The sequence below is a fragment of the Cottoperca gobio genome, chromosome 3 (assembly GCF_900634415.1).
Source record: "Cottoperca gobio chromosome 3, fCotGob3.1, whole genome shotgun sequence".
Classification (NCBI taxonomy): domain Eukaryota; kingdom Metazoa; phylum Chordata; class Actinopteri; order Perciformes; family Bovichtidae; genus Cottoperca; species Cottoperca gobio.
In genome coordinates, this window is record NC_041357.1 from 26251095 (window position 1) to 26278519 (window position 27425).

The 27425-nt window shown below is 42.4% G+C and overlaps 3 protein-coding genes across 11 annotated transcripts in view; all 3 read right to left on the reverse strand.

Moving 5' to 3' along the window:
* The window catches only part of myo5aa (myosin VAa), a 44513-nt gene extending 36322 nt beyond the window's left edge, over positions 1-8191 (reverse strand). For all 8 annotated transcript variants that reach the window (XM_029461476.1, XM_029461471.1, XM_029461473.1 and 5 more), the window contains exon 1: positions 7867-8191. In XM_029461476.1, coding sequence (XP_029317336.1) covers positions 7867-7893 — 27 coding nt within the window. In that variant the 5' untranslated portion in view covers positions 7894-8191. The remainder of the gene's footprint in view (positions 1-7866) is intronic.
* Positions 8192-10594: 2403 nt separating this feature from the next.
* LOC115024632 (cAMP-regulated phosphoprotein 19-like) lies at positions 10595-13770 on the reverse strand. Of its 2 annotated transcripts, none has more exons than XM_029456395.1 (3): positions 13520-13770; positions 12530-12652; positions 10595-12140 (listed from the first exon to the last, which is right to left on the reverse strand). In XM_029456395.1, exons 1-3 carry the CDS (start codon positions 13613-13615, stop codon positions 11970-11972), a joined length of 390 nt encoding a protein of 129 aa, XP_029312255.1. In that variant the 5' UTR covers positions 13616-13770; the 3' UTR covers positions 10595-11969. The 2 variants fall into 2 exon arrangements, with proteins under 2 accessions (XP_029312255.1, XP_029312262.1); XM_029456402.1 differs by having other exon boundaries at positions 13559-13764.
* A 1830-nt stretch (positions 13771-15600) lies between these two features.
* The window catches only part of atosa (atos homolog A), a 29657-nt gene continuing 17832 nt past the window's right edge, over positions 15601-27425 (reverse strand). The window contains exons 2-12 of the mRNA XM_029456385.1: positions 24853-25037; positions 24239-24435; positions 23313-23438; positions 21331-23179; positions 21031-21156; positions 19925-20013; positions 18652-18742; positions 18372-18530; positions 17637-17705; positions 17053-17246; positions 15601-16930 (exon numbers count right to left, since the gene is read on the reverse strand). Coding sequence (XP_029312245.1) covers positions 16777-16930; positions 17053-17246; positions 17637-17705; positions 18372-18530; positions 18652-18742; positions 19925-20013; positions 21031-21156; positions 21331-23179; positions 23313-23438; positions 24239-24435; positions 24853-25037 — 3239 coding nt within the window. The 3' untranslated portion in view covers positions 15601-16776. The remainder of the gene's footprint in view (positions 16931-17052; positions 17247-17636; positions 17706-18371; positions 18531-18651; positions 18743-19924; positions 20014-21030; positions 21157-21330; positions 23180-23312; positions 23439-24238; positions 24436-24852; positions 25038-27425) is intronic.

The following is a 27425-nucleotide window of genomic DNA, read 5'->3' on the forward strand; positions in this document are numbered from 1 at the left end:
AGAGAGGAAGAGAGACACAGAGAGGGAGAGAGGAAGAGAGACACACAGAGGGAGAGAGGAAGAGAGAGACACACAGAGGGAGGAGAGGAGGAGGACCGAGGCTAAAAATAGCAGCAGTGAGTTTTGAGCAGCATCACAGAGACATCACTGCGCTACTGAACTCACTTACTGATCCACACAAGAGCAGCACATTTCAGCTTTAACCAACTCAAGATAATCATGCTGACACCTACTGACATGTGAACAAGGTGTGTGTGCGTGTGTGTGTGTGTGCATGTGTGTGTGTGTGTGTGTGTGACGAAAAGACAGACAGCATTATAATGCAGCTGCAGAGGCTATGAATCATATTTATAGACCGACAAATTCCCCATGGTTCAGAAAACAGAGGATAGATGAAGGATGAAACTCAACCACCCACACACACACACACACACACACACACACACACACACACACACACACACACACACACACACACACACACACACACACACACACACACACACACACCACACCACACACACACACGTTCAAGGACATTCTGCAATCCTCCACAATGAAACAACAAGCTGTAAAAGAGGAGCGTCTGAAAGCTGGAGAGAAAATGTGATGAGTCAGAGAGTGCAGCCTCTCCGTCTGCCTTACAGAGGGCTGACGGTCAGGATGGGGGAGGTTATGGCCGGCAGACAAAGAGAAGAGAGGCTCACCAAAAAAGTACTAAAGACGTCAGAGCATCTGTGATGTCAGACATCACATGACTAAAGAGTGTCTGCATTGAGCTCCGCCGAACATATGCTGCATCGAAGGAGTGCACACAACACCGAACATGAACGCACGCTGCAAAAACTGTGGTTTGAAGATCTGTATAATAACAGTTCTTCTTCTTCTCTCCTCTCCTTCTTCTAATTCTTCTTATCCTCTCCTCCTTCCTTCTCCTCTTTCTATCCTTTCTCCTCTCTACTTTTCTCTCTCACTTCTCTTCTTCTCTTTCTTCTACTACTTCTCCTCCTCCTCTTCTTATCCTTCTCCTCCGTCTCCTCCTCTTCTACTACGACTTCTTCTCCTCCTCCTCTTCTTATCCGTCTCCTCCTTCTCTTCTACTTCTTCTTCTCCTCCTCCTCCTCCTCCTCCTCTTTCTTCGCTTTCTTCTAGTCTTCTTCTTCTTCTCCTCCTCTCCTCCTCTTTCTTCCTCTTTCTTCTAGATCTTTCTTCTTCCTCCTCTTTCCTCTCCTTCTCCTCTCCCCCTTCTTCTACTCTTCCTTTCCTTCTCCGCATTCTTCTTATTCCCTCCTTAAGCCTCCTCCTTCTTCTTCTCCTTCTATTCCTTCTGATCCTTATCCTTCTGTCTTCTATTCCTTCTTATCCGTATCCTCCTCCGTCTTCTTCTTCTTCTATTCCTTCCTTATCCTTAATCCTTCTTCTTCTTCTCTTCTATTCCTTCTTATCCTTATCCTTCTTCTTCTATTCCTTCTTATCCTTATCCTTCTTCTTCTATTCCTTCTTATCCTTATCCTTCTTCTTCTATTCCTTCTTATCCTTATCCTTCTTCTATTCCTTCTTATCCTTATCCTTCTTCTATTCCTTCTTATCCTTATCCTTCTTCTTCTTCCTTCTCCTTCTTCTCCTTCTTCTTCTTCTTCTCCTTCTTCTTCTTCTCCTTCTTCTCCTCCTCCTCCTCCTCCTCCTCCTCCTCCTCCTCCTCCTCAGGGCGCTGGGTGCGGTCACACTGACGCTGGGGTCTCAGGCTTGTATGTGATGAATGTGCGTTGCTTTTCAAAAAAGAGGTCAATGCAAGAAGCGTTGAAGGCTAAAGAAACGCAGTAGAACTCAAACATCACACCAGCTGCATGATGTTCATCACATCACAACACAATCAGGACGAGCAGCAGAAACAATGCAACACCTTCTTCTTCATCTGCATCAAGTCAGTAACAGATGCTCTCATGGTGACGTATTCAATGTATTCAGTGCGATCCCGTCCAGAGCAGACCTTTAATTGCTTTTCTTTAACTCGTGTGATGACGTCTGCTTCACTGTAGGCCAGCCATATGGTTCAGGGATTCACAAGAGACCGATCAATGCAGGGGGGTTCAAATGTAAGCAGCAGTGGCTGAGACATCCTGACTCTACAGTCCTTTATTAATACTCACAACTACTTGACACCACTCCAAATACAACGATGCACTGCCTAATATGATATCTATCAGATATTAGTGAATACAATAAGCATGCATCATATGCCAGAAGACAACCAGGACAACGCTGCTGCTAGCTAGCAGCAGGCGTTCTGGTAGCAATGTACGGCGTTCTGTGACACATCAAGTATTTCAGTGTACACTTTCCCTCCCGGTGGCTGGCAGCGGGGCAGTTCACAGCGGGGCAGTTCACAGCGGGGCAGTTCACAGCGGCTCTTAAAGGCGCAGGGCTGGGCTGATGCTAATCCTGGTTTAGCTGAGACAAAGAATCAGGACGTGATTAGGCTAACTTAACACCGGCTAATCTTATTAAAGTCAACGACACCGAGATTTCATTACGTTCACATACGACTACAGAGTGAGAGTACTGCTAACACGATGACGGAAGCTTCTGCTCGTCTTAATTCTTGTCCCGAATCCGAAACATATGTTTGTGTGTTTACGTTAAGACACTCCATTCAAATCTGTGGAGCTCAAAGATGCTCCCCACCCCTTTATGTGTGTGTGTGTGTGTGTGTGTGTGTGTGGGGGGGGGGGGGGGCATCCATCACAAGTGCTTACAAAGATAACTGCAGATTAGTGAGACTTCACCTTTTACCTTCACCGCAAGATTATCCATGTAGATAAACGTTCCTCAAATACAATTGCACTCCTCTGCTCTGCAGTGAAGTCTTGTTCTTCTCACATGATGATGCATTACGTGAAGGACACATCATAGGAGACAATCAAGTGCAACAAGGCCTCCATTAAAACCTGAAGTTGTTTTTTACAACGTGGTCCGGTAGAGACGGCTATCTGAACAGCTGCAGGGGAGTGCGAAAAGTGTTTTGCTCACATTTTCTCAGTAAAGCCGTCAATGGAGTCCCAGACTGCAGGGACCTCGTCACATGATGCCTCTCATGTGAGAATCTGCTGTTTTTCTGCTCAGCTGGGCAGACACAGCATGAAGCCAAGATACAGAGACCTCAGTGCTGTTACACAGTTTGGTTGGAAAGAAACTGAACCCGATGATGCTCCCTCACTAGACTCTCTTTGTCACAACTAGTGTGTCAATACGACGACGCCCGGAGTCTAATCTCATTAGTTTGACCCGTGCTGACTCTTGCAGTAGCTTTCGTATGCCATGTCAGGGTAGGAGGCTGTGCTGTTGTCGTACCTTTGAATAGTCTCGTTACAAACAGAAAATAAGGCGTGCTGAGCCAACAAGCTCATTTTCTTGTTTCTCTGAACATGTCCTCCCTTCGCTGCGATGTACAACATGCTACAGCAAACAGGTAACACTATGTGGCCCTACAGGACACTCGCTAGCTGCTCAATTATCAACCAATAAGAGACTATATTGCTTCTCTATCTCGTCAACATGGTCGTGTCCTACACTGGACGCAGCCCTGTTGGGGACAAACTCCATCCAGCGATTACAAAATGTTATTCAGATCCCAAAACGTTGCTAAAGTCAAATGTGTTGGAGTTTTTACTGTCCCGCTGATCGTATACCGGGGGCTCCATGTTGCACATTTAACAGACAATACGCCACATTCAAGACGTATCAAAGAACCACATGTAGAGAAAGAGAAAGAAGCTTCTCCCTCAACACATCAGACCCATCTTCTTCTTTCTTCTCTCTATATAAAGACTTAAATCAATGAATGGAGGGGTGGAAGGACAATTGAAAGCAAACACTTACTCGTATAAACATATACTCCAACTCCCGGTTCATCTTGTCTCTTTGACAAGTCTCCAGCTCTCTGAGTCTGCTGCTCTTCTGGAAGCCTCCAGCCACACGCGCCACCAGACGCGAGCTGATCCAGCGCTGAGCTCCAGAGCTCACTGGTGGATCAAACCGTCCCAGTGTGTGTGTGTGTGTGTGTGTGTGTGTGTGTGTGTGTGTGTGTGTGTGTGTGTGCAGAAGACACAGCAAACGCCGCCCAAAGTTACTCGACTTGTGACAGATAATTGGCCGTGCCTCATGTCTATCAAACATCCCGGGTTCCTTTCTCAAATCACGAGTTGGGAGGCAGACGAGGAAACACAAACCACAGAACGACCGTCTGACAGTCGCAGCTTGAGGCTCGTTCCTTCACGCTGGATTAAACGTTTTTAACACTTAATATTTGTCTGTGTTGTCTAATAGCAACATTAAGTTAAGATGCCCGGTGAAACTGAAACAAAGAGTGTTGGAATAAGATGCTCGAGGTTCGTTGATCAAATCATTCCAAGAATGTATTGAAACCGTCACAGCGAGCACCACAGCTGTAGCTGTAAACAAACAGCGCTACACGCACACACACTCGGTGTGTTTGTGTGTGTTGGCCAGGACTGCGATGACTACATGCCAGAGCATATACAACATGACTCCACAATTACTGTAACCAGGTTATCTCAGTAATCTAGTGCACATGCTCCCAAACAGAGAGACAGACGTCGTAGCTTCTATAAAAAGGTTTTCAAATGAAGCTTTGAATGTCTGTCGTCATATTATTATTATTATTATTATTATTATTATTACAACAGAAGCAGAATAATGGACCAAACAACTGGAGCCATGCTGCTCCTGTGGCTGCATCAAAGGGAAGAACTGCTCTCCGGGCTGAAGGTTTGGAAACACCCCAACAAGTGACGCAACAGCAGGTGTTTCTCTTTCCATCAGCTGCTCCTGACAACACTCGCATCACCGAGTGGTGTGTGACCAAATACATCACGCCGTTTCAAAAGTTTCAACTCACCGCTGTTTTCTGACCCAAATGATTCAGCCTGAGGTCCCCCATCACTGTACCACAACCACGTGTGTGTGTGTGTGTGTGTGTGTTAAAGACTATGCAGTTTGTCACATAACTGTATATTGTACAGTATGTTTTGATCAGAGAGAAATGATCTTGCAGAATCAGACAGTTCTTGGTATCAGCCTCTCACATTTGGAGATTCTTTGCTTTTTTTATATGTTTTATTTCATATTAAACTGAGTATCTTTGGGTTTTGGACTGACACACAGAGACATTTAAGGCATTACCTTGGACTTTGAGAAACTGGGATTTTTCATTGTCTTCTGACATTTTATAGATGAAACGATTAATCCAGAATATAAATCATCAGATTAGAACTAATGGTTAGATGCAGCCTTATATCAGATTAAGGTATCGTGTGACAGATCTCTCCAGTGCCTCCACAAGTAGTGGTACAGCAATAAAAACGGCTTTCTGGCATTCTCTTTTAAATAAAGCATCCAAAGAGCTGCTTCTTCTTCTGTTTCCTTCCTAACCGTGCCTGAACAACACATAAACCACGATCCTGAACACGGTGAGCCGTCTGAACTGCAATCAGAGGCAACACATCTCCACACACCTCTGTATCTTTTACACCGTAAGCTTGTTGTGAAATCTGCAGAGGCCAAAGTTTTATTCTCAGTTTAGGTTCATGAATCGATGCCGAGTCTAGTCGTTCTAAAAATATAAGTGTATGCACTTGTTGTAGGAGACAAAACACTCTTGTAACTCTCCAGGTGGTGCGTGTTGAATAACGTTTGCATCCAAGTCATCGAATTCCATCTCCATGAGAGAATCCTCCCTCTCGTACGTCTCTGCTTGTTGCACAGCCCGGTTTCTTTCCCATGTATCACCCCTTACTCGTTGTTTTCACTTCATTTGGCTCAAACTGAATTTTCTTATTGCTGATTAATGTGTACGACTGTAGCGTCGTGCTTCTCCAACCTACAAAACTTTACCTCCGACTCACCTTCCTTTCAACTGGCGGTCGGTACAGACAGGAGCCAAATGTAGATTAGAGCAGAATCTGATGCTGTGTATGTATACGTATGTGTGTGTGTGTGTGTGTGTGTGTGTGTGTGTGTGTGTGTGTGTGTGTGTGTGTGTAAACCAAGCAGCTCAGACCCGCTCAATACGCTTCTATAAGGCTGACTCGCACGCACAAAGGGCAGAGTGTGTTTCACCCCTGTGTTGGAGAAGCAAATCATCAGAGAGGGGTCTGACATCAGAGGCTTCTGCAACACACTGTACCATTCAAAGCAGCCACATGGACACGTACATCCAAAGTTTCTCCTTCTCTCTTGCAATAAAAGCCATTTAACACCTAACGAGATTAAATAAATGGAATAAAAGCGGCCGGCAGATGAAACTAATTGAGCAGACTCTACCCTGGGTGCTGTTTACCCAGACACAAAACATGTTTATATTATTCCTGCTGGAAAGAAAAGTGAAAGCAGGCCATTATCTTATTTCTAAAAATGTTTAATTGCAATCTGACGTCACTCTGCACGTCAGACCAGCATGTTTTATGTGGGTTTCTTTCATTTAAAGCCACCACCACCATAATAAAGACATGTTCTCTGTAACAGAACTCAAGCTTGTTTGCAGGGAAGATATCATGACAATTGAAAGGCAGTGAATGTTTGCTTTGCTTTCTCTCTCTTTGCCTCTCTCCTCAACAACCAGGATCAGCCACAGAGTGTGCATTTGCTGACCCAGGGTTCAAATCTGTGTCATCGGGTTCAAAGACGCCATCTTTGACCACTTGTCTAAGCTCTTCAACACAACAGAGGCTGAAAAAGAAAACTTCCATCATCATGTAACTGAAAGTAGAGTTCAAATTATAAATACGCTGCAGTGCTGCATGTTTCTTTAAAAAAAGAAATGTATAAACAACAATGGTCATCAGCACACACACACAACACACACACACACACCACACGTTTACGTTTCCTGACCACCACAACCTTATTCAAGATGAAAACACCAGATGTTAAAGTAGGGGGATGGGTGACTCATCTCCTCACTTACACACATGCACACTTTCTTATATTCGTTTCACATTTGCAACACAGCAGCAACAGCAGCAGCACTTATGACCTTGTGAGTCCTCCTCAGCAGCAGTGTCATATTCTCTCCAGTGAGCATCTGTGCAGCTACAGTGAGGCTTCAGGGCCTCTACTAGTCTAAACATCCTGCATGCTAAAAGGATGCTAAACTGTCCGGATGCAGCGCTCATCGCAGCATCTCAGCGGTACCCAATCTGCAGGACTCGCACTCACACACCCAAGAGAAGCGGGTCATAAACCTGAAACATTGAAGTGTGTGTTGCCAAAACACTAACACAAGGCAATGTAGGTGCACACGGGTGAGCTAGCGCCAAATGTTACGCTTTAAAACCGTAAAACCAGAGTCTCCATGATGGCTGGCACCGCCTTTGCATCATCCCAGCCCTCCGAGCCTCCAGTGGGGGGATGATGTACAGTATGAAGGCCCGGGAGAATCTTGTTTAGAACACACAAGGTGACAAATGACAACATTTTGTATTAATAAAGCTGATTTTGTGTGATGTATGTGATTGAAAAAGACACAAACGCCGCATCTGTTAACGTTGTGTTTTCGTGTAGCTGCACCCATTTCGGCGCTGAACTGACATGTATATTTAAACAACACACATCCAGCTAACTGCATGTCACACCAGCGTGTTTTAAGTGGTTTCAACATCATTTTCATTCATTTAAAAACCACCACCGAGCCTCCTGTTTTAAAAAAAACACTTGCTTTTCGAAGCGAAAATCAAACTGTCATCATGTTTTAATCGGAGAAACACACTAAAACCTGCAAATGTGACTATTTATTAAGCCGACACGCTAAAACCCAGACATATGCATTTACATATACACTTGTTTTACCTTTGTGTACAGCTCCGACGCTGCCATGACGGTCACACGCTATGTCCTTTCTCCAATCTGGGCTACAGCTCCGGCTGCAGGTCTGCGCGCTGCATGGGACGCGATGTGTGTGTTCGTGTGTGTGTGTTCATGTGTCGGAGGAAGAAATCCTTTGTTGCTGCAGCAGCGACTCAAGGGGAAGATGTGTCTCTTATCACCATGATAACCTGGAAAGCTTGAGACTGCCGTGCTGAGGTTTCTGGTCTCTCACTTTGCATTCTGGGTACGATGAAATGATTCAGCCAAACAGAGCGCGCTGCTGCCGCCGCGTGGGAAGCTGCGCCCCCTGCTGGTCACGAGTTGAAATTACACCAACAACAAAAAAAACTGCAAAGAAAGAAACTATAATCATGTTTTTTGTTTTATTTCTTTATCAATCACATCATTTAATTGTAAACGTGCTGTGTTTTATGTGGCTGTCTTTCATGGCTGCAAACTCCACCCTATCTTATATAAATACAATTATTGAACTGTAACGTGTGAGGATTTTTGTTTTATTTTTAATTAAGCATTCCATACATGTAGTAAAGTTTGACGTTATTTCACTTCCGGCTACCTTGACATCTATCCAGTTTTAGTACAAGTACAGTATAATGTTTGAATACAATAGGGTGTACATGAAATCTAAAAACGAAACAGTAAATTAATAATAAATATATATATATCAGGGCGGCAACTAACGACTATTTTCATTATTGATTGATTTCTAGATTAATAGATTATTTGTTTGGTCTGTAAAATGCCACAAAATAGTAAAAAATGTCTATCCCAGTTATGAAAGTCCAAAGTGATGTGTTTAAACTTGTTTGTCAGTCCAAAACCCAAAGATATTCAGTTTAATATGATATAAAACATAGAACAGAAGGGAATCTCCATATTTAAGAGGCTAAAACAAAACATTTCTGTGAATTGTGCACAAAAAAAATACTTTAACAACTAATCGATTATCTAAAAAGCTGCCAATTATTTCTTTCTGATGATCAACTAATTGACTAGTTCACTAATCGTATCTTTGAGGTTCGGATTTAAACCATCTAACTGTGATACATTTAATCGGAGCGCCCAAGAGTATTTGTAACAAATAGATTTTGTTGCTCCCCATAAAAACCTTCAGGAAGTGCGCTGAGAAGGTCGACCTTTGGGTCTTTGGGAATATCTTGGTGCAGCACTTCTCTCGTGGCATCTACAGTATATAAGGAATTTAATATATCGTATGTTGTTTCCCTGAACTTCTGTTGAAAAAGAGAAAAAATTAGAAAAATAAAACACCTTTTTATTTAATATTTCTTGCAAAAACTTTAGCAAAAGAAGCAAAAATGAGCACATGAATCACAAAATGTTTTATTTCTTGTGGCAGGGTGAAGACTGATGCAGTATAATACAGTATATACTACAATGTCCTCGCAAAAGAAGCTTATGATGTTCGATTTCAAAAGGTTTTCGGACATTTTATTTTGTAAGCATTGAGGATATGGGAAAATATAAATGTAAAAATACTCCTGCCTCAGGAGTTCAGGTACAACTACATTACTACATTACTACATTACATTACTACATTACATTACATTACATTACATTACTACATTACTACATTACATTACTACATTACTGATGGAGAACGGAATAAAGAATTAACACATTTACATTATTGTCGTTGACAAACTGTAAGAGAAAGCTGATCCTCAAAAAGGTTTCAAAACATGGGAACAAGACAGAAGAAGACTAACAGGCAGTTTTCCTCATCCAAATAACTTTTGGTAAGCCCATTGAGATACAGTATATATATATATATATATATAGAGAGAGAGATATATATATATATATTATATATATATATATATAGAGAGATATATATATATATATATATATATATATATAGAGAGAGAGATATATATTATATATATATATAATATATAGAGAGAGAGAGAGAGAGAGAGAGAGAGAGATATATATCTCTCTCTCTCTCTCTATTATATATATATATATATAGAGATATAGATATAGGATATATATAGATATATATATATATATATACATCTCTATATATATTTCATATCTATCATCTATAATATATCTATATATATATACTAATCATCTCTCTATCTTATAATATATATATATATATCTCTATATAATATATATTATATCTCTATATTGTATATCTATATTACTCTATATATAATATATATATTATATAAATTATATATATTAGAATATATATAATATATATATATATAGAGGAGATATAATATAGATATATATATATTCTATAATATATAATAGAGATATATATATATCATATCTCTATAAATATATATATAATCTATATATTTTATATATATATATAGAGATTATATATATATCTCTCTCTATATAGTATCTATATATAGAGATATATATATATCGATATATATATATATATATATATATAGAGAGAGATATATATATATAATATATATATTATGAGAGAATGATATATATACTATATATAATATATATATATAGATAGAGATATTATCATCTCTCTATAGATATAGAGATATAGATAGATATATATATATATATATACACTGTATATAGATATATAGGTATAAAAATGCTTTTGTGGTCAAATGTACTTATTGATTAGATAATTAAAAGCACCTTAAACATACAATACATTCTAGACATCAAAAAGTCAACCCAGAAATTAAACATTTGTGTAAACTATTTTATTTACAAAACAAAATGGCACAAAGTGACAGCAGGGCAGCCATATACATGCACAGCTCAGACGGATGTTAGCTTTGATTTACCACAACGCTGGTAAACTCTATCCCGTCAGTAAGGACCCTGGAAAAGCACAATACAGGGCCAAGGACATTTCTAAAGATAAAACTACTTCAAGTTATGAAGTAACATGTCTGAACACTATTCATAACAGTATTTGTTCCCAGTACATTTTCTTCCATTATCATATTTTAGTCTGCTCGCACAGCATACAGGATCCAAAGACTGGTCCCTACTGACGGATGTGTAGCTTTTAGGTCCCATATACTCGTCTTCTAGCATGGTAATGTTACGTTCATGACAACTTATGAACAGAAACTTTGACCCGAGGAGAAGACTGTCATCATCGGAAGGCTGAAATATATGGCGCATCACAAATACGGTGCAAACTTTCAACATTGCAGTTCGAACTGAAGCAAAATCTACTCCTCTTTTACCCTTCAAAGTTTCCAGATGTCTTGAATGCATCATCTACATGCCACCAAGTGCTTATACGCTGCATCTGAGCTTTTCAGCCTCTGAGTAAATGTGCACGTTCAGTTATTGAATTAAAATAGAGCTCAGTGAGGTTCACCTTGGGAGCCCTGCAGTTCCATATCACACCTTTGCTGTATGGTCCTTTAGTACAGCTTCCTCCCGTGGTTCACAATCAAAGTGTTAACAAAACTGAGTTTGGCCTCTGGATTACTATATTCAGTGAATCACAAGCATATTGACACCATAATTTAGAGTAAGGACATATAGTGAATGATACAAATCTGATGTAAAATATTCTTAAAAAGGCTGACATCTGCCTTTGTGCCAAAAAAAAGGAAATATATATATATGTATATATATGTATATATACACACTTCCAAGCTGCGGGATCCTGATGACCACACTAAAGCCCTTGAACCATACAAGGCGCAACTTCCTCGGCTCGACCCTCTCTTCAGCCTGTAAACACTGGGGTATCAGAGGCGTCACAATCCACTCGGCACACTCACACGTGGATGTTTTTCAGTGCATCTTACATCGAAGTAAAGATAAAAACGAACACGTAAAAGTAAGAAGACAATGACAGAAGGGAAGTCAGTTTGGAGTAGAAGCGAGGGAAAACCACAAGGACAGGAGGACGAGCCAGGCGGGGTGGAAACTAAAAATAAACTGGATTTCAGCTGGGCAGTTCATTGGGTGTGGGTTCCTGTTGGGTGAGGAGGGGGCAGGGACAGGTACGGTGAGGGGTGGGAGGGTTAATGTTACAGCTCTGAGACTTGAGTGGAGAGGGTTAGGGCTAGGGAGGTGCTGCAGGGGCATCAGCCTGCCAGTTTACTGGCCACCAGGGAAGGTTTCCTCTGGGGCAGGTCCTGGGGGGTGGGGATGTGGTCCCCTGTGATCTCGGTCTTCTCTGGCGCAGCTGTTGGCAACTGCTTGTTCTTTATCTTGGCTTTAGCCATGTTGTAGTCGCCAGAGTCAAAGTACTTTTGCTGTAGAGACACAAAAGAGTGGGTCAGTGATGATTACGAAGGATTATTTTGTATGAAATAATATGGAGACAGTTTCATTATAGTCTTCGTTGCCGGTTTATATGAGCCACACAACCAGCTAAAACTAACACAGTATAGTTAAACATCCCTGCATTTAATCCTGCCTTCATCAAGGTTAATGTTCAGGCTTTGATTCAACTCTTCGTCATCTTGGAAACTGCAGTTTGTGGTGTTGAAAACGCTAGAAAGTGAACCTTGATGTAATATTAATTTACCGAACAGCATTGGTTTAGGTACATTATAAACTGGCAACTAAGTGTTGAATGCAACGTTACTTACAAAACATGACAGTGGGTTTAGAGACTGTGCAAGTGCAAGAGATAACTCACCCCCTTCTGGAGGCGTTTGCGAAGCAGGTCAGAGCCCCCGGGCTTATTTCCTAAATTTGGATATCTGGTTTTCAGTTTAGCCTCCTCGGACTTCTCAGGACTGATCATCTTGTCCTGAACACCCTGGAAACAAGCAGAAGCATTAGGCATTGAAATAAAGCTGGAATCGCTTTGCTAAAAAATAATAAAAAATACACATGCAGCATAACAAAGAGTACATTCACCAGGTTCCTCCAGACTCACAGATGTGTCAGCTGATGTCACTGCAGTATAGAGATAATCTGACTATTCATGTTAGATCTTTGACTACTAACGTTTACTAAAACCTAGCATGTCTGAATAAGACCTATACATTGTCGGATAGTGTTAATCGTGACAGGTTCAAATAACAGTTTGATTGGGATCTGCTGTCCAACTCAACATGAAGACACTAGTACATATTTACAAGTGTGCTCTCTGTGTGAAGGTTGGACCCCGGGTCGGACCCCGGGTCGGACCCCGGGTTGGACCCCGGGTTGGACCCCGGGTCGGGACTAACGGCTAAATGTGGCGCAACATAACCGTCAGTTTGTTGTCCGTTGACAGTTGGGGCGATAAACTAGGTAGCAAGCTAGCTAAACGCAAAATCCTCAGCAGCTAACGTGGAAAAGAAGATAACGTTACTGTTACTAAGCCTTCAAACCAGAGTACAGCAATCAGATGGGGTCAGCTAGGCTAACGTTAGCAGCTGAACTACCCATGTCCCAGTGTGTGAATGTCAGGAGTTAGCTTGACAGCTGCTAGCATTAGCTATCGGCACCGCTGACATTCACACTTAACCGCCTGACACGTTTGATTTATTAGCAGCCAAAACAGGTCAACAAACCGCTGACGAACTGTCGTTATGAAGTTTGACTAATAAAATGACCTACTCTACCCAGGGCTTGGTATCCGACGCAGGTTGATATGTCAACAACAACGAGCGCGGGGGCGAAGAAGCTAAACACGTACCGTTAGCTTGAACAAAGTCAGTGGTGCTGCTGCAGTTACCTTCTCGTCCACTGAGGTCTCCTCGGCCGTCTGTGGTTCTTCGTTATCCCCCGACATGTCTGTGGTGTCGTGATCTCAGACAAGAGGTTGCTCACTAGTTGAACAAGTGATCCACAAATCCCCTGCTCTGACTTTCCACACGAGTCCTGCCGAGCGCGCACTCCCGCACAACATAAAATACTACGTCACACATGCGGAGACACCATGCGCGCCCACGTTTGGGCACTCCTGGCGTGCACGTAGGTGCTAGGTTGGGATTTACATTGCATAATATACCGGGTCAGCTGTTCGACCCATGTGCTGCAACACGAATCCAGATTTCAGTCAAATAATCCTCAAATCTGGAGGATGATGAATGCAGCAGATGGAAACAGCGTCGTCATTATTATGTGTGTTAACATATATATACAAATAATGTTTCTTCATGCAGTGTGTTTAGTTTAGTTTGGCACAATGCAGTGATACAAACAAAAGCATATACTAACAAAGCTTATGTTAAAACCTCCCCTCTAGGATTTACAATTTATACTTAAACTAAGGATATTTGTTTCTTAACAGGAGATTTTGTTTCAAATGAAGAAAAAAACAGCGTAGTCCATTATTATATGTGTTAATGTTTTTATAAAGAGGGAGCTGGTATATATATAATTTGATATATATATATAATTTGATATATATAATTTGATATATATATATATATCAAATTATATATATATATATAATTGATATATATATAATTTGATATATATATAATTGATATATATATAATATATCAAAATTATATATATATCAAATTATATATATATATATTGATATAGATAATTATATATATCATATATATACACATATATATCAATATATATATATATATATATATATATATATAATTTGATAATATATCAATTATATGATCCTATTAATATACATGATATATCATTTGATATAAGACCATATATCTCTCCTCTATCTCTTATTGAATATCTCATTTGATCATTCTATATCTCTTCACATCATCATTCATTATATATAACATAAATATAAATATTTCTACTATTCTATCTCCCTTTCTATCTCTCTCTCTATCTCTCTTTCAACTTCTCTCTTCTCTTCTCTCTATATCTCCCCTTCTTACTTTTCTCTCTCCTCTCCTCTCCTTTGATCTCTCTTCTCTCTCTCTCTCTATCTTCCCCTCTCTCTCTCCTCTCTCTTCTCTACTCTTCCTTGCTCTCTCTCTCCCTCTCTCCCCTTCTCTCTCTCCCCCTTTCTCCCTCTCCTCCTCCTTTGCTCTCTCTCTCTCTCTCTTTTCTCCTCTCTTCTCTTCTCTTTCTCTCTCTCTCTGCTCTCTCCTCCTTTCTTCTCTCCTCTTGCTCTATTGCTCTCTCTTTTTTTGCTCTTCTATTTCTTCCTTTGCTCTTCTTCTTTGATCTAGTCTCTCCTCCTTTGCTCATATTATAATTGCTCTCGCTCTCTCTATCCTTTGCTCTTCTCTCTTTTGATTAGCTATATATCTCTCCTTTGCTATCTCTATATATTCTATATTCTCTATACTAATTTGATATATATAATTTGTGCATAAATTACCACTAATTAAGCCAACACAGGCATTACATTACACCAACACTTTTGGCTCGACAACAGACCCCACAGCCTGATTTGTCACCATGCAAAATATAAATGATGCATACAAATGTGCTGAGGCTGTACAGATATTATCATATTAAATGACCACGTACAGCAGTGCTCACTTACTATTATCAGCCGCTTGCTGTATGTAGTCTTATGAGTGTGTGAAGTAATGTTGAGTTCAAGCTGCACCACCCAGCATTAAGAGTCAGGGTTTCAAGTTCTTTATTGCCATATAAAGATGTATCCATAAGGTATTTGCAACTGGTATGCAATTCCAAAAACCCACAGCTGTTATTTAAATTTAAAGAAGCAGCCGAAATCCCATGTGTGTTTCATTCATTCATTCCGTGCGTGACTGTGTGGAGATGTATTGGTGTGAAACACGATTGTAAAAGTAATAAAACAAAGAGACGGACCAGCCTTCAAGATTGCTTTAGAAGATATATAGATATATTTTTTTTCAGATTTGAATATTAATGTCAAAAATACATACTATGATATACAGTTTGCACTACATCATCTTAGCATGACAGACGTCACAAGTAGTAACTGAAATATTAATTTAAATATTAAATAAACTGATTGTAAGTAAACTGAAAGTGAATGTGTAAACACTAAACTAAGGTTACTCGTTCTATTGCAACACTGCCAATAAAGTGGTTCTGTAACAGTACAAAAGTATTAGAATATTACTATCTCCTGTTTCATTTCCAGTTATAATGAGAAGAAAAAAAAAATCCACAGTGTACTTCTGATTTTCTGCTGTGATGCTTTCAGTTGAATCTGGCTTGATTGCTTGTTCAACTTCTTTAGTGGTCCATGGTATGCGTTTCTTTTTTTGTCGAGGGGATGGCGTTGCACCACAGTCCGCCAGCCGCTTCCTCTTCCATAAGCGCTCCCTCTGCTCCGGGCTCAGGAATTACAGGGTCAAAGCAGAGTTCACTTTCAGTTCAATCAATCCAATCTTCAAGGATTTAAAACTAAATATTTTACCATTAAGAAGGGCCTTGTATTGCATTTGTAACGGAAATAACGGGGATCGAGCACTTATTCATCGTGTCGAGTACAGGTCCAATTAACTTTTTTGATTTGAGTAAACAGGGTAAAGTAACCGGACCTCTGCTGAAATAATTCAAGTGTCTAACTGCTTCTGTAGACGATCACTGGTCTCTACTCTCCTGCCAGACGCTGGAGGGGATACACACACAACACCAGGAGAAACAATAACCTGTCATATCTGGTAAAGCCTTCTTAACCAGGAGGACCAGCATCTGAAACATACTCTATAACTGTAACCTTTGACCCGACCTCTTTGATCCAAGGTCTTAACAAAGAACATCATATCTGACGGGGCTCCCAGACTCTTAGCGCCCGCCTCCCCCCTCCCCCCTCCCTTCAGTTCTGGGTGACAGAAGGGAAGAAAGTCAAGATTTTGGGCACATGCCAAGTAAGTCTTGCTGACTGCAGTCCTGTAGTTGCTTCTCTTTTAGAGCAGTTTATCTAGCCATGGGCTGCGTGAGAGTCTATCGCTGGCATCAAGGTGTGTTCGGTAGTCGCCTGCCGGGTGGTGGAGAGAGGGAGGGAGTCCAGCCTCAGCAGCGGGGAGAGAATGGTGGGTCAATAGGGGACTCTGTGGAGGACTGGAGCTCGTAGGCAGCTCCGCTGTCCACCTCCATGGACTTCCTGGAAAACAGCAGACGGATGTCCCGATGGAGGTAGATCTTCCCAGACTTAGAACTCTGGAACCTGGTCGGGATTAGAGAGAGAGACGAAAGACAAAGAGGATGATGAAGGGAGGAGACACATCAGCGCTGCTGGATATATCCAAGCTTTACTGTGCACTAGAGATGGAATGTCAGCCAACTTACCTCAGATGAACGAGGTAGCGCAAGGTGCGTCCCTGGCCGAGGGGCTTCCTGCTGCTCTGATTGTTTGTGTCACGGCGGACGGGAACAGAGAAGGTCCTCTGGCGCAGGAAGGTCTGGTGTCCAGCTGGCATGGCTCGTAGGTCGTACATCACAACAAACATCTTCACCACTGTCTTGTTGGGATTGAATAAGGTCTGAAAGGCATCAGCAGAGAGAACGGGAGGATTGATGCAGGTTTCTAACTCTTTGTGACACTTCATCGATCTTTAACAACACTACGGAAGCTTACATGCTGTGACAGATACATGGAATAAACATCATACTGTAATTACAAATATATAATGTAATTAAAGTATTTAGAGGAAATACCTTTCAAATTCAGAAGTATACGCACCATAAAGGAATAAAAACATGCCCTTGTTACATGAACTTTCCTCTCTAACCACCAGGGGTCTCCCCTTCCCTTTGTGACTTGGTGTAATTTGCTCTTTGTTCTCAGACATGTGTGCAGATATTTTATAGAAAAAAACATTTTCTAGGACATTTCCACATTTCAGGAAGAGAAAAGCTGAAAGTTTCCTCACCACTTGAATGGTTCCTGATGGAGGTACACGGTAGCCTCTTTTCCCCAAGGACTCCAGGTTTATCACACCCTGTGAAAAACACATGGCAAACCATTGTGTCACAAACAGACATACAAAGGTAAGACTCACCGCAGCTCGCACACACTAAGGATAAAGCTGCAAGCTATTATTTTCATCGTCGATTAATGTGCCGTTTATTTTCTCGACTAATTGTTTGAACTATTAAATGTCAGAAAATGGAGAAAAATGTCGATCAGTATCCTAAAGCCTGAGATGGCGTCCTAACATTTCTTGTTTTGTCCACAACACAAAATATATTCAGTTTACTTACAAAGAGGAGAAACCAGAAAATATTCACATTTGAGAAGCTGAAGTCTGAGAATTTGGACATTTATATCCTTAACAATGTCCTTGTAATAGGTTATCAACATAGTTGGCAAAAAATGTGAAACTACGCAGGGCTGCAACTCACGATTATTTTAATTATTGATTAATCTGCTGATTATTTTCTCCATTAAAAAGGTTCAAAGTGTAATTCTGAGCCGCCTGCTCCACTTAAACAGGGGGCGGTATTTCACCTCTAAACTGGCTCCATACAATCTCTAATGTTCATATATGCCATATTTATTGTATTCTAATTCATTATTTATATTGTGTTTTGATACAGCGTTCAGATCAAAACTCAGTCAGATTAAGGGATTATTGATTGACTAACTGGGAAATAAATAATCTCACCATATATGGTGAGGGAGCGTTGTCATCGGACACACTGTAGAACGACACCTCCACAGGTAAGGTGAGGTGACTGGGGCAGAAGGTCCCGCTGGCTCCAACCTCTGCTGTGAAACCGTCCACCAACCCTAAAGGCTCCAGGCGGTAGTTCAGCACACACTCCTAGGCAAACACAGTTATATACTTTTAGTTTAATAATTGTTAATTCATCATGTGTGAAAGAACGTTGTCCTCAAACATTATGAATGAAAAATACTTGATTCTGAGTGTTTGTTTGTTATACCTCAAAGTTTCCCAGCAGACTGAGACTGGCAGGTGGAGCGCTGGCACTGAACAGCTGCTCATCGGTGTACGCCTCTCTCTTTGGACACACCCTGAAAAGGTTCACACACACACACACACACACACACACACACACACACACACACACACACACACACACACGATTAACTCATTTTCAAGGCGAGATGAGTGAAAGATGTTCATGTGACAAGCATTCCTCGTATGTCTGAAATCTCCGTTCAGGGTGAGATAAAAGTATCTCACGCTATTAAATCCAAAATGAAAGAATTACAAGCAGATTCCTAAAGATGTTAATGTTTTTAAATGAACCTGGTTATCACTCTTTTAAAAGTATCTTTTGAAATGTTTCCTATGCTTAAATATTGTCTTCTTTCATTTTTGTCCGTCGTGACCCGGGCTCCCATGAAAAAAATTCATTCTTAATCTCAATGGTTAATAATTTGTATATAAACAAAAGCGATATCTGCCATCTCAAAATGTTTCTTACTCATATAATTCAAATAATTCAATTTGTGTCCATTGGTCACACATTCAAATGTTTAGAAAATAAAATATATGGCAGCAAGCCAACGACTTTCACCAGCCACAGACACAAAATGAGCAGAACGTGCCCAGTGGCTAAAATGAACTTTACACCCTCAAGGCCAAACTCTAAAAAAGCATCTGTACATATTATATTCAAAGCAGCACTGAGCTACCACCCACATCTGCTGTGCGTAGGCAGTGCCATGAAGCTCTGTGTATATGAAGCCAGTTCAGTTCTGTCTGCCATTTTGAGCAGAATGTGTTTGATTCTAGATGCAGCCATAGTACAGCAGAGCTTCAGCAGGTGGCAGCGTGAGAGGGATAGTCAGCAGAACAGGGCTGACCCACACCCACACACACACACACACACACACACACAGCGTGTTAGGGTTTAAATATAGTAGCTGGAGCAAACCCCCTCTCTAATATAGATCCCTTGTACACATGACTTTGGATAGCTTGATTAATATTAGGGTCAAACACATTAACAATTATCAGAACTAGAGTTTGCCTTGCTGGCACGTACAAATAGTAACAGCTGGAATGTTTCATAGTGAGAAAAACAAGTTTTAAAGTATGAGTAACTTGATCCAGATGGTACTTTAATAAACAGATGACTGTTCGTCCTTCACCGGTTACTAACACTGCATTAAACCTGCAAACCTGTATCTTCAAACTGAGTGTGGTAACTATAGCAACAAAAGATCCCAGGTGAGAAGATTGTGTACCTTTTCCCAGAGGCCCAAGGCAAACCCTTACAGCCAGCCAGAGAGGTGTCCAGGTCAAAGTAGCCTGTTTGATTTTTCCTCTGAGGAACCTGCGGCGGACACACAGGACATGATTAACACAGAGCAACGATCAGAGCATCCCAGCTTACAGCTTTCAAGACATGATGTCTTCCATACTGAAGATGTAGAGCTCGGAAATTTAAATGTTAGGACGACAGGAGAGACATTTATAGGAAAAATACATTTAAATCCCTCATTAAAACTATATATACAAAATATATACAGCAGGTTTCATCTTTTGTAAAAGATTCAGAAAGACATCATAAAGATAAACTGAGTTCAAAATATTAACATATGACTATAAAGTGAGTCATGATGCGTTTTTGAAAAGTGAGCTTGTGTGTTAGTGGGACGGAGGGTTCCCATCTTTGTGTTTAGTGTTTACATGTGTGAGTAAGACCAATCAGAAGGCAGCACACTGTGGTGATGTAATCTGACAAACTGACTGAAACAGATGAGTCATGTGCCTCACCTGCCTGCGCCTGTGTGTGTGTGTGTGTGTGTGTGTGTGTGTGTGTGTGTGTGTGTGTGTGTGTGTGCATTAACCTTGGCTGAGCAGCAGTAATAAAAACAGCTGACAGATATTTCAAAGTCTCTTTAGGACAAACCTTCACAGGATCACTTCTTATGAAAGTGCAGTGAGTAATTCTTCAGATGGCTACAAACAAAAGGGTAGTGAGTAGTGAGTGGAGAGTGTGATGTAAAAACAAACACAACTGCATGGATACGGAGGATGACTGAGTAAGTGTTTGTGACTGAGTCTGCATGTAGTTATCTAAGAAGGGGAGACAAACTAATAGTAACCATGAAGCTTCCCCAGTTGATTACTTGCATTAAGACATTAGTTTTTTGTAGTACAAGTTTCCTAGAATGCAATTTTTAACTTAATGCTTTAATCTTATGCTAACGTTTGGTAAATTTAGGAGAAATTAACAGACAAATCTGAAAGAAGACATGTTGCAAAATAGCCCAAACTCTCAAAATTGGCCAGTGAATGAAAGAAATGCACAAAGACTGTGGGTGTCACTGTGAAGACGAGTTCTTACAGGGCTGGAGAGCAGAGGCAGGCCAGTACAGGGGTGAAAGGCCTTTGTTGCTGTGGCGTCTAACGAGTGGCGATTCTGTTTCTTCCACGTGTTGCAGGGGCGCAGCGGGGAGGGGCTGGGAGATCGCTACAGCACAGAGATGGAGACAGATTAAAAGAGTTTGCATGTCATTTGCCAAAATGTTAAACTATTTCTTTTTTTAGTGATGCACTTAATACAAGCCTCATTTAAACAGGGAGAGGCATCTCTCAAAATGATATGGACAAACAATGCCTGTTAAAAACAAAAGGAGCCCCTTACCAGGACAGTGGAAGGGGGAGTCATGCCTGGACTGGAGGACTTGGATGGTGCCTGGTTCTCGTCCTGCAGGGCGGAGGCCTGTGCTGGAGCACAGAACTGCATCTGGGACTGAAGCTGAGGCTGAGGCTTGCTGTGGTTGTGGCTTATGTTACAGTTCATTGCAGGACCGGCATCATTGCAAGTCCAACTAAAGATCTGGGCATTCCTTGGGCTGTTCTCAAGGACAGGGGAGGCAGCGGGGGTTTCATGGCTGCTGGGAGTCCTGATTCTGAGCTTTTCGTGTGGGGGAGTTCGTAAACGTCGACCAGCCTGGGCGTGGGACTGGTCTTTGAATAAAGGTTCTTCAAGTGTAAAGTGAGCACCATTTTGGGCCCGGGGAGAATGGCTTTCGGTCCCCGGATCGACCCCGGGCTTGTCTGTGCAAACGGGCGCGTGTGTGGCAGCGGTGCGACTGCTGCCACTGTGAGGTTCATGGCTGGGTATGTGGCCGTTAGTGTCGTCGTGGTTGGTGGCAGTGTATTGGGCTTGTGGGATGTGTGCGGTGTGTGAGTATGTGCGGACCGTGTGTGTGACTGTTGTTGTGTGCGTGTGGTGCAAATGGCTGCCGTTCCTGCTGTGCCTCGGGGACAGGGAGGGGACAGACAGTCTCTCCTGGATCAGTCTAGTTATGTCTTGTACTGCCTGGGCGATCAGGGAGCCGTCTCTCTCCCTGTCTTTCTCTTTCTCCTTCTCCTTCTCTGCATTCCTCTCCTCCTCTACGTCTCTCGTCTCAGTCATTTTCAGCTTCCTGCATGCTGCAGGTTTGGGGGAGGAGCTCTCTCGCTTGCTGAAAGAAGAAGGGTCAGTCGTGGGCGTGTTGAAGGGGCTAGGCCACACACGTCCCACAAACTCATAGGGCGGTACCTTGGGCTCTTTGGTCTTACCGGCAGTTATGTCGTCGTGGTTACTGCCCCACATGGCTTTGGGAGGGTTGTCAGAAGCAAAAAGGCCGGGAGGGAGTGGCGGTGCTGTGGGGTCGCAGAAGTTGAGCCTCTGTGCGATGCGGGCAATAACTTCCTGTCTCTCCTGCAGCAGGGAGCCAATCAGGGGGTTTGTCTCGGTTGCAGACCTTGGGGAGGGGCAACGGGGTGGCTCAGCCAAAGAGAAATTCTTAAAAGCTCTCAGTGGCTCTGGGATGGGCCCCTTTGACCTGTCACTGCTGTTGTTGCCAGACCCAAAGTCCTCTACTTGTGTAGGGTCAGAGGAACCATTGAGAGCAGAGTACAGCCACTTCCCTGCTTTACTTGTGGGAAGGGGAGAGGGGGAGTGGGAGCGTGGGGGCGTGGCGGAGTGAGAGGACCTGTGGAACAGCGGGGAGCCCTGACGTTGGGGGATGTTGACCTGCGGAAGCTCTCCATTCTGATATGGGTGGTCCCCACCGAGCTCCTGGCTCCTCTTGCTGTAAGGAGGGGGAACAGCAGTGTGGGGAAGGCTATTAATGGGGATGTTGTTGATGGGGAGATTAGGAATGGGTAATCCATTGAGGAGTAGGCCAGACAAGGAGTTAGAGCTCTTGCTGAACATGTTAGAGTTGTGAAGGAGGCTGTCTTTGCTGGGGTCCTGGCTCTTTTTGTGGGTGGGCAGGCCACCATGGCAGTTGAAGTTTGGGTTGAGGCTGGGGGTCTTGCTGTAAAGTGGAGGCAGGCCGGTATGGATGCTGCAGGCCAGGGTGGGGTAGGTGGGTTGGCGGGGGAGCGACTGGACACGGATCTGCAGTGCAACACTCTGGGATACATTGGGGACAGGGAAAATGTGTTCTGAAGGCGGCTGGGAGAACTTCCACACCAAATCCTCATCAGCAGCACTGATCCTGTTGGACAGAGACAGTGAGAGGGAAATTAAATGAGCACCCCATTGTTAACGGTTACGGTTAAAACAATCCAGGAATTGTCTCCAGAGATTCAGTTTCCTTTAGTCCACTGCAGACCAGTGTCATGTCTGACCTGTACAGGATGTTTCTCGGGACGATACCATGGGAGGCGCTGAGCCAGGCGCTGAGCTGGGAGAAGAAGACGTAGGAGCGAACAGCCAACAGCAGGGTCTTCTCCTCAATGACACGATCACCGCTTCTGTTAAAACACAGATGAAAAGGAGGTGGAAATGTGCCAGTGTGTCAGGTTAATGAGAAAACACTTCAAGGATGTGTGTATGTGGATTTATTTCAAACACAGTGTTCTCTGTTCCTACACGTCAGTAGGAAAATGGGCCAATTTGTGAGGCAAATTAACCCTCTGAGCGCCAGTTTAGTTTGTTTTAGTTTTATTATTATTATTTGAATCCATATTATATTTATTTACTTTTGCAGCCTTCACCTTTGCATGTTTCTGTATTCAGCGGAAGATGAAACTTGTGCATTACAATGACAAACTGCACATTATAGAAACACTAAAAGCTGCACTGAATTTATTATCAATGTATTGAACCACAAAAAGTGGAGATTTCTCTGGATACAGTCATTTAAACATATGTGTGCTATTGCACTAAATCCTCTGCCACCAGGACACAGGTTCTATACGCAGCAGCAGTAGTACAAAGTAGTATAGAATAGTAATGTATCTAAAATTAAGTGACACTTTTCATTGTCTTTGCATTTTCTACCTTCTTCTGTTGTACTTCTTTATATATTAAGTTGTTTCAAGGTAAGCAGGGCATGTGAAAACACTAGTTGTGGAAACAGTAAAGATAACCAAGGACAGCAATGGACGATGGGAGGAGGCAGCGACCTTGTAAATACACCGTACCGTATGTCTCTTGTATAAACCGCAGCATTTTAAACATGTTGGTGAGCTTTGTGTCAACAGAGCTGCAAAAACATCTCTTTTCCAGCATTGGCCATATTTCAAATCGTAAGATCATGCATGTGCCTTACTGTCTTGGAACTGGCTGCAGGGTCCATCTCTCCAGCAGCAGAGCGTCTTGTTTGATGACCGGGTCACTGATGGGGTCACTCGGGGGGCACTCGTCACCATAGCAACAGTCTGGCAGGAGCATGACCTCGATCATGATGGGGATGCTGTTCCTCCAAAGAAGGATCACCTCTGAACGGGTTCGCCTTGCCTGCCGACACTGGACACACACACGCAGACAAAAGGTGGAGGGTTAATGTTCATTAGTGAATGTCAACACCAGAACCTTGACATTTTGGGGCAAGGCAGATGGGACCCACAGAGAGACTCGCTTAGAGCGGAACATCTCAGTGATTTCTTATTTAGGTCACATCTCAGTTGACATTATTAAAAATCTTTCCACCATAGCAGTTTACTGTGTGCTATTTTGTGTAGCTCTCGCAGTGACACAGAAATATACAGTGCGTTGCCACTGCACCTAATAAAAACTAATGCAGTCTAATACAAAAGCCCTGCTATAAATCATACCATTTATGAAGTTTATGAAGTATATGAAGCCTTTTAAAGCGGCCTTGATTCAGATTCATGGTCATTTCAGACGCTGTAGTTTGCGTGCGTGCATGCGTGCGTGCGTTACCTGGGGCAGTTTGTCGCTGCACTCGTGCTTGTGAAGAGGTGGCATTGCCGACTGGGCTGGCGGACAGTGCAGCCCCTCGTTTCTGCCCTTCACAGAATATTCTGGTGTCCTTCCTTCTGTGATGAGCAAGGTCAGGAACACCAGGAACTCCTCCGCATCGTACTCAAAAAACTCCTCCGTTGCATCTAGGCAAGGCAGAGAAACAAAGGGTCAGCATTTCTTTTCAAATCCCTTCACCTCTAAAACAGAAAACAAGTAAACAACTGGAGGAGAGTAGCCGGTAGACTACGCATGTGTGTATGCTGGCAAAGGGAAAATTGCACATGGCCATGCACCAGACTACTTCTCAGAAATGCTTTTGGTTCAAGAAGCAGGAACTCTGATCCTCCGCTACGTCTCCGAGGAGAGCAGAAAATACTTTCATATTTTTAAATGTAAACTAAAAACCCACCTTTTTAGTCTGACTTTTATGTAGTGTTTTTTTTTTTTTTATTATTTATACTTATTCTATTATTGTCTTTATTATTTATGTGACTGTTTTATCTACATTTTACCATTGATTATTATTATTAGATTTTATCTCATCAACATTGTACTTTTTTAACATCCTTTTTTTAGTCAACTGCTTGTAAAAGCATTTCATTTGCGGGGGGGGGGGGGGGGGCACATAAATTAGACCAATAGCATAAGTGTTTAGTTTATTTAATAAAAGAGCACCTTTCAATGAGAAAAGTGAGTTGTGTTTAATTTAATTATTTTGAGGAAGAAAAAAAAAAACACCTCGAATTTCAGGCGGGTCGCAGCGCCCCTCCAAGACAATGGTAGGGGAAACACTGCAGAGGCTGGGGGCAATACGAATACAATCAGAAAGCCACCTGTAGTGACATGATAAGCACATGAATGCTTGAATGTTTTCTTTTTCCTAAGTAGATGTGGATATTTAACTTAGGCTGGAAAGACGTGAGAAGGGGCGTGGGGGAAGGCAGTGGATGACACAACTTTTCCAGTTTGGCCGCTTCAGAGGAATATATTTAGACCTCTCGTGTCAGCTGAGCAAAGGGCTCAGAACACACAAACACAAGTATAGACAATACCAACAGTGACGTCAATCACACTCATTAACAAAACATTTGCAAACAAAACCTCAAGGACAACATGAGGACAGTGAAGAACAGAGTCATGCTGCACCACCCGGTGCTCCATCAATTTCTCCAGGGCGGTGTTGGGCGGTGTTGGGCGGGGCGGGCACGATGACCAGGACCGGGCAGGACAAAGAGCTGAATAAACCTTTCACCATTCAGGAAAAAGCTATTCCCCTCTGAATCAACAGCAAGACCAAATGATCTATTACGTGGAAGCAGAAAGACGACTAACAGGGAATACTCAGCTGGCCTCACGTTCAAACAGAGCTCATGCTGAGCCACTCCGCTGTGCACTATTATTCACAACAATTATAATTACCAATGTATGTCAGTTTTTACAAGGGGCAAGATGGGGACTATTGTATCTTGGGTCACCAGTCAAAAAATGCTACTTAATTGTAGCTCTGGCTGGTGGGTTTGTCTCCTACCACAGAAAGTTACAAAAAACTCTGCTCTGTTTGTGTTGTAATTGAAGCTTAGATCTAAAGTAGGGGTATTTTTAGCAGAAGGTTGACGAGCCCGTCTTAGCGCTCCATCTCCTGTGCTCCTCCAGAGAAAAATCCCAGAATCCCGCAGGAGATCAGCTGATACACTGCAGCTCTGAGAATCACAGCTTTCTTTCTTTACAGCACACAAGCAATAACACTAGAACAGGAGCTGCCTGCCTTACGGCCTCAAACCATCCGCCTGCCTTCATTTAAAGTGGAGTCAAACTAATATTAGGTCACGATTATGTGGATAATAATTACGTTGTCATGAGGCTGCTGGGTCCTCGTAAGGCTAGAAGTACAAACACACCTACACACACTCCCTGTCCTCCTCCCACCAGAGCCAGGCTGGCTAGAACAGAGTCCCTCTCAGCTGGCTCTGCAGAAGTGTGAGCTATGAGCTGCTGCTGTATATGTGAGTGTGTGTGTGTGTGTGTGTGTGTGTGTGTGTGTGTGTGTGTGTGTGTGTGTGTGTGTGTGTACATATCGCAGTCAGCCAGCAAGTCACGCACATTCCTCTCAGGGAACTCCTCCTACATGCCTTTGAGCTGCTGCTGCACGTGGAGAGACGCACAGTCCAACACAAAACATGAAGAGAGATGGGAGGGGAGGTGAGGGAGGGGTAAATAGACTGCTTTTAGCCAGCTGTAGACTGAATAAGCGCAGGGTGAAAGAGATGGAGGCTATATTCAGGTCCTTTTCTTTATGGGCTGGAATCGGAAAGGCTTGAACAAAGGGAGAACCAGAGGGAGAAAAATATATGACAAAGGTCAAGATTCAAGGTCACAGAGTGCATCTTTTTTACATGATGGTTGGCTTGAATGCACTGGATACAGTTAAATTATATTCCCAGTTCCTGGTCCCATCAGGGGATTTGGGCACAAGGTGATTCTCCATGAAGAGCAACAAAGAAAAGGAAGCATGACTGGATGAAGGAAGGGAG

Excerpts from the sequence above, each read along its gene's own strand:
- LOC115024632 (XM_029456395.1), bottom strand. The coding sequence starts at position 13,615 with ATGTCGGGGGATAACGAAGAACCACAGACGGCCGAGGAGACCTCAGTG. Across the intron at positions 12,653-13,519 it reads TGACTTTGTTCAAGCTAACG|GGTGTTCAGGACAAGATGAT; the intron begins GTACGTGTTTAG and ends GCTTGTTTCCAG. Across the intron at positions 12,141-12,529 it reads GCAAACGCCTCCAGAAGGGG|CAAAAGTACTTTGACTCTGG; the intron begins GTGAGTTATCTC and ends GTGTCTCTACAG.